Raw genomic sequence first — 6,926 nt, forward strand, 5'->3', positions numbered from 1 at the left:
GCCGCGGCTCCCTGGGAAGCGCCTCGCGCCGCCGCCCTGCCGGTGCCAGAGCCGCGTTGCCGGGCGGCGGCCGCCTCCCCGCGGCTCCGCTAGCGCCCCGCGCCCGCTCTCCGCCTCCAGCCCCGCCGGTTATCCCCGCGGGCGCGCGCGGCGCGGATCGCCGCTCCCACTCTTCTCCTCCGCGCTCTCCTCAGCGGGACGACGGCGGCGGCGGCTCGGCGGGACGCACCGGCGCGGATGCGGTGGGTGCCCCGCGCGGCCCCCCGGAGCGTTCTCTGTGCCGCCGCCGGCGCCTGACGCGCCGCGTTCTCCCCGCAGGCAGCCCCCCGGCGAGTGCGAGATGGCGCTCAGCGGCACGCTCCTCCCCTCCATCGCCACCTTCGCGGCGGGCGCCGCGGGCCGCGAGAAGGCGCCGCGGCCCGCGGGCCCCGGCAACGTGAGTATCGGCGTCGCGGCGGGGCCGGGACCGGAGCCGGGGGGGGCGGCGGCGGCGGCGGCGGCGAGCGGCGGAGCGGGGCGGCTGGGGCGGGAGCGACGTGGGCCGGGCCGGGTGCTGAGCCGTGCCCGTGTCCCCACAGAGGTGGCGGGAGGAGCTGTCGCAGCTGAAGCGGCCGCCGCCGGCGCTGACGGCGCGTCCCGCGGAGCCGCCGCCGTCGGACCTGGAGACCTCGCCCGCCCTGGGGCCGCGACGTGAAACCGAGGAGTTCAACGAGCTGCTGGATTTCGACTTCATCCTCTCCAACTCCCTCATGCACCAGGAGCCCGCCGCCGCCGCCGCGGTGGTGGTGTCCCCCGCCGCCGCCCCGGCCCCCGCCGCCAGCCCCTGCCCCGCTGGGCCCTTCGCCTACCCGCTGCCCTGCGCCGAGCCCGGCGGACTCCTCTACGGCGGCGGCGGCGCCGGTGGCGGCGGCCGCGACGGGGCTCCCGCCGCCTCGCCCTTCAACCTGGCGGACATCAGCGACGTGTCGCCCTCGGGAGGCTTCGTGGCCGAGCTGATGCGGCCCGACCTAGACCCGGTGTACCTGCCGGCGCCCGCCGCCCTACCGCCGCCGGGCAGCCTGCAGGGCAAGTTCGTGGTGAAGGCCGTGGGCGACTACAGCCACCCGGGGCTCAGCCCCAAGAACGGCCCCCCCGCCGCCGCCCAGCCGCCCGGCTCCGAGGGACCCGGGGCTCCTTACAGCCCTCTCCAGCCGCGGATATGCCCTAAAATCAAGCAGGAAGCCAGCCCGCCCTGCACGCTGGCCCCGCCGCCGCACGGGAGCGGCCCCCGAGGACCCCCCCCACAGCACGACTTCTCCATGGGCCGCCTGCTGCCGGCCCGGACTACGCCCTCGCTGGGGCCCGAAGAGATGCTAAGCAGCAGGGACTGCCTTCCCCCCGCGCCGGGGCTCGGCCATCCTCCGCTGCCACTGCCCCATGGCTACCCCCCGGCTCCCGGCTACCCCGCCTTCCTGCCCGAGCAGCTGCCCCCCGGCACGCTGCAGTACCAAGGTGAGTCCCCCCGCCGGCCTGGCCCCGGGGCAATGGCCGTGGCCGCGCTCACTCCTCCCTCTCTGCCCTCAGAACTGATGCCGCCGGGGAGCTGCCTGCCGGAGGAGACAAAGCCCAAGAGGGGACGGAGGTCGTGGCCTCGGAAAAGAACAGCCACTCACACCTGTGACTACGCAGGCTGCGGCAAGACCTACACCAAGAGCTCTCATCTCAAGGCACACCTGAGGACCCACACAGGTGAAGCCTACAGGGGGTCATTGGGGTGAGCCCCCTTCTGGCAGCAAGTGGGCAGGGGGAGCATTGAAATAACGAGTCCAGGCTGAACTTTGCTGGGCTTCCTGGGCACAGTTTCTCTCTCCTTGGCCATGTTATGTCTTCAGTAGCCTTTGCTTATTGGCTGGATTTTTCACATATTGGTTCACGGTGACTCAGGTGTGGGAGCAGGTGGGTTTCTTGTGGAGGCAAAGTTTGTTGCTCCTCTTCAATTGTGTGGCTGGTTAACGAGCAGGTAGCTAGGAATCTGCTGGGATTTGTTGCTGTAGATGGTGTTAGCCCACTTATGGAAAAGGAGTGGACTTCTAAGGTTCTGCTTTCTTCGTTTGTGGTTGGGTGCTTTGTGCACTCCCCTGTTGTCTTGGCTTGCTCCAGTGTGAGAGATCGTGTGGCTGACATGCCTTCAGCTGTAACAGCTCACTGAAGCCTCGACACCTCTGTGAGCTGCTGTCCCACGTCCAAGTGAATGGCGACAGACTCCTTCCAGATTTAATTGAGGTTTCTAGCTGCATTGGTTGGTGGCACTGATGGCGGGTGCCGCTCCTACATAGGAAGAACTTATCTTCCCCTGAGTTAGCACCGATGAAATTGAGCTTAACAGCTCATTGGCAGCTGCTAGAATTCAGATAAAATCTGCCAAAGTGCGTATCTGCGCCCAAGTTCAAACTCTAACCTTGCAGCTGAATGCCATATTGCAATAACTGAGCTTGTGAAAGCAGGTACATCATGCACGGTTTCGCCAGTGCAGGCATTCCGTAACAGTGATTAAATAACCTGGGAATTTGCATAATTTAAATCCCTGGTTTGTGAATTTGATTCACAACTTTCTCCTGACGGGAATACTGGAAAGGGAGAAATGGTAGCTGAGTGGTTGGGCTGCGTGTTCAGCTAACGGCAGCAGGAGGAAAAATTGGTCAAAGAAGAGTTCCTCCCGTCTGCCCCAGACTGTAAGCATGGTCTCCAGGATGTGTGGGATGGAGGCTGTAATTGTCAGGGAAATTCGCTGTGCAGTCAACAGCAGTTTTGCTGTAGTGAAGACAGAAAAATTGAGTTGTTAATCAACCTGAGCTAATGAAAACAGTTTGCAGCCAGTTTTTAATTCTCAAGACCTACAATTATCTAAATGCATTATTTTTCTGCTGAGCTATTTCTGGTTGATATTTGATCACGTAACATTAGCCAGCAAAAATAAACTCTTAGTAAGAGAACTCCTGCATTCCAAAACTTTGTTTGAGGCAAAGTGAGCCTTTTAGTGAAGATTTCAGCAGTGTTCATGGTTTATAATACACGTTGAAGTCTTGACAAGACTCTGTTAGTCAGCTCGTAGCTCACAACTGCTTCGAGAACTTTGTTGTATTTTCTTTGATGCTTTGATTCTTCTTAAAAGTGGTGTGAAACAGGGGTAGCCCCTGCACACAAAGACACTGCCAAAAAAAAAAGAAAGAAAGAAAGCGTGACTGATGTTTTCAATTTCTTTTTTTAAGGTGAGAAACCTTATCACTGTGACTGGGAAGGCTGCGGATGGAAGTTTGCCCGATCTGATGAACTTACTCGTCACTACCGAAAACACACGGGCCACCGCCCTTTCCAGTGCCAGCGGTGTGACAGAGCATTTTCCAGGTCGGATCACCTCGCCTTACACATGAAGAGGCACTTTTAATTGGAAGCAGCGGATCTTTCCCTAACTGCCTTAGAGATTCAGTATTTACAGCACAAGGACTGCTTTCCGCAAGAAGGGAAGAACCCATTTTAAGCACTACAGAGAATCATGGTGAAGTCTTCCAAAAAGAGTGGAAAGAGGGATAACTGCATACGGACATTGCAACTGTTTTTTTTTTTAACATACGTTTTAAAGGAAACCAAAAACATTGGGGTCAATGACTGGATCTTCTTCTACCATTCCATTTGTAAATCCAACTTGAATTATTTCCGGACTACAAAATGCCAAGGAGTGACTGGAAGTCACGGATATCAGGGTTAAACAGACTGCGTGTAGTTCGGAGGGTGGGGATATTACACGGGGAAATGACATTCCCTTAAATTTTCTTTCAATGCAATATTAGATGTAAATGTCATCTTGTACTTTCCTTTTTTCTTCCTTCTAAAAGCCATTACAATGTTAAAAGAGGAGGAAAAATTCAGGTACAGAGTTATGTTTTAAAAGCCTATTTCATGGTGCTTGGTGACTGTTGGTTTTAGAGGTACCAAAAAAACAGGAAGCCAAAGTTCTCAAACTGCTGCATATCTGACAAGGAAATATTTTTGTCTTCCGATCGCCAATTATGACCTAAATCAGGTAAATAATCCTGGTTTATCTTTTTTTTTCTTAAGAAAATAACTTTATGCAGACAGTCTGTAATGCACTGTGGTTTCGATGTGCAATACTTTGTACAATGGTTTATTCCCAAATATGCCTTAAGCAGAACAAATGTTTTCTATATAGTTCTTTACATAATAGATATGTAATATAAATTTAAGCAAACTTTTATTTTGTATATTTGTAAACTACGAAGTAAAAGGAACATTTTGGAGTTTGTATTTTGCATATTCAAGCGGAAAATAAGTTTTAAATAAACCTATAATATTTTATCTGAATGACTGTTGTAGCTTCCTTCTGTGAATGGATATGTCCACAGAGAGGTTAAGTGCTGGTCAGTGGTTGAGTTTCTTAAGGCAGAGGGAGTGGTGGAGCCTCTGAGAGTCAGGATGAATAAATGCAGTGCTCGTCTTTACAAGGGGAAAAATGTGTACAGATGTTTGTTTGTTTTTTCTCTAAATACTGAATTATCAGCATATTAGGTAATTCACAATTTTTAAGGTAATTGAATTGCCTGTTAGAAGACATATGTCTGTTTGGCACATCAGACTTTGTACGTTCAGTTGTAACACTTTCTAGCTTTACTTTCCTGAGCTGCTCAGATAGGCTGGTGGTAACTTCTGCTTTCGTGTGAATGAGGGGAAATCAGCTGAGTTAACATCATAAAGACACTAAACTTGAATTAAGGAATAAAGTGCATTGTAAAACAGATTTAAACACTTTAAATCAATGAATTACATGGAAGTTTCACCTAATTTGAAATCTGCTCTGCCCTTGGAATTCCATAAGCCAGCAAACAGTATCTGAAGTGCCAACACTCCTGTAGGAGTGGTGGTAAGCATAATGTGAGTTGGGAATGTTGACCATGCTGTCCACAAAGCGTAGCTGTACACAGAAGATGTGTTGTTGCAAAGTCTCCAGTGTACCTTCAACTACAGTGCCTTTGCTGCTGTTAACACAGTGAGCCCATTGCATGCCTTGGGTAGTTAACTGCTTTTGTTGTAGTTGTCCTTAGGGACCTCTCTGCTCTATTTTCTCCACGAATATGTAGCAATAAGATGATTTCAACATGAATGCTCGCTGAATAGGACCTGTTTTTCTCACTACTCTTTTCTAAAGAGAAGGCAGAAATTATTCTTCCACTAAGTTTTAACTGTCAGTCAGCTAACAGCTTGGTTTTATATGATGTCTATTTTGTATATATATTTAATGTTGAGTGAAGCTGAGCATGGAAATAAATTACAGGCAAGAACCATTCCTATTTTTACAGCAGTGGAAACGAGAGTTGCGATATCAACTTCTTGTTCGCGAGTGCACTGTGAAGTTCCATACTTCAACGTGTGTTTCGTGTGGTGACTGGTACCTTTTTGCACTAAAGCCCTCCAAATCACATAATGATGCTGAAAGTATTTCTCACCCCTTATCTCCTAGACATGCTTTGTTCAACTGAAATCTATCTTTGATGGTTTGGTTTATAGGTAGCATGGGGAGTAAGGAATGTCTTGTTTGGTTTGCAAATAGCAAGTATTTAAAACTAAAGTTATGAGTCATCCTTTATCTGAAGCTTCTTTCATGTGAAAACTTTTTAAAATTAAAACCGTCATTTCTGACCTTTTCTGTTGCCTTGCCTGTGGATTCTGGAGGAGATATCCAAGGTCAGTGTTGCAACTGACACGCTGTGTGCCTGGGGTGTGTTGTCTCTAGTGCTGGCAAATGCAGGATTGCCTTTGTATGAATGCCGTTCAGGATGCCTTAAATCTGTACATTTATGTCTTAACGTATCCCTACATATTGAAATCTGCAGACTTCATTTCAGAAACCTTTTTTTCTTTGATTTTCAAGCGTGCCGTCATTATGAAACCTTAAGAATTTTATACGATGCTCCAGCATGCAGTAATGAGTATCTGTTAAAGCCAACTTCAGTTTCTCTTTGATGGTTTTATAGAACCTAGGTTTATAGTTGCACAAACAATAGCATTCTTGAAATAGGTCTTTGTTCTCTTCTCCCACATGTGTTTGTTTTTTGTTGTTTTTTTTCTTGTTCCTAGCTAAGCTGTCTTCATGTATGGCTTTCTTTCCAGAGCTGAACAAACACAGTTGTAGCTTGGTACTCAAAAAGAAGTGCTACTGTTCCTTTAACCATTTTCAAAATGCTATTCCTATACTTTTGGATCAGGAGCCAAAAGACAGTTTTTGCAGCACAGCATGCAGAGGCAGTCCTTGTTCTTAAGGAGGTCTCTGGGGAAGTACCAGAATGAGCAGTCATGCCCGTTGCACTCTGCTAATGCAGGTAGGGCCAGAAATAGCATGGTGTTTGCCACCTGCTTCATGGTGTCTAGTGTCCTGGAACTGAACTTAGGTGCAAGATCATAAATGGATGCAGTGGAGTAACACATATCAAAAAACGTATCTAGTAAAACATATGTAAAACACTAAGCAACCTTGTAAGGTTGTCTTGTTTTTCAAGATTTGTTTAGCATTACTTAAAGCTACATTCATGTGCTCTTTCACTCAGGCTTGGGCACTTGAAAGCTGTGTCTACATTTATTTGGGGCAGCCTCTCTGACATAGGGTGAGCATCGCCTGAGTTGCCTCCAAGAGTTACTTTCACTACAGGAGGGAAAAGCTCCCATGGCAGAGAAAGATCTCTGCAGTCAATCTGCAGCCATCCTTAATTCCACTCACCCCTAGCCCGAACCTCTCTCCAGCATGTTTAACATGTGGAGATGGAGCTGTTCTAAACAAGATGACACATGTCTGCCTACCAGGTGCCAAGTATTCAAAAGTGGCATCGGAATAAAAATCTTCTCAGAGCTGCAGCACTGCTGTGCACTTGTCTGCTGTA

General features: G+C 49.9%; 1 protein-coding gene across 1 annotated transcript; it reads left to right on the plus strand.

Moving 5' to 3' along the window:
- Nucleotides 1–237: 237 nt before the first annotated feature.
- On the plus strand, nt 238–4,179 carry KLF4 (KLF transcription factor 4). The gene is given in 5 exon segments (XM_072359786.1): nt 238–261; nt 263–436; nt 579–1,491; nt 1,564–1,728; nt 3,249–4,179. Coding segments are annotated over 5 exon segments (1,452 nt in total). The 3' UTR covers nt 3,425–4,179.
- Nucleotides 4,180–6,926: the final 2,747 nt, after the last annotated feature.

The sequence above is a fragment of the Excalfactoria chinensis genome, chromosome Z (genome assembly GCF_039878825.1).
Source record: "Excalfactoria chinensis isolate bCotChi1 chromosome Z, bCotChi1.hap2, whole genome shotgun sequence".
NCBI lineage: Eukaryota > Metazoa > Chordata > Aves > Galliformes > Phasianidae > Excalfactoria > Excalfactoria chinensis.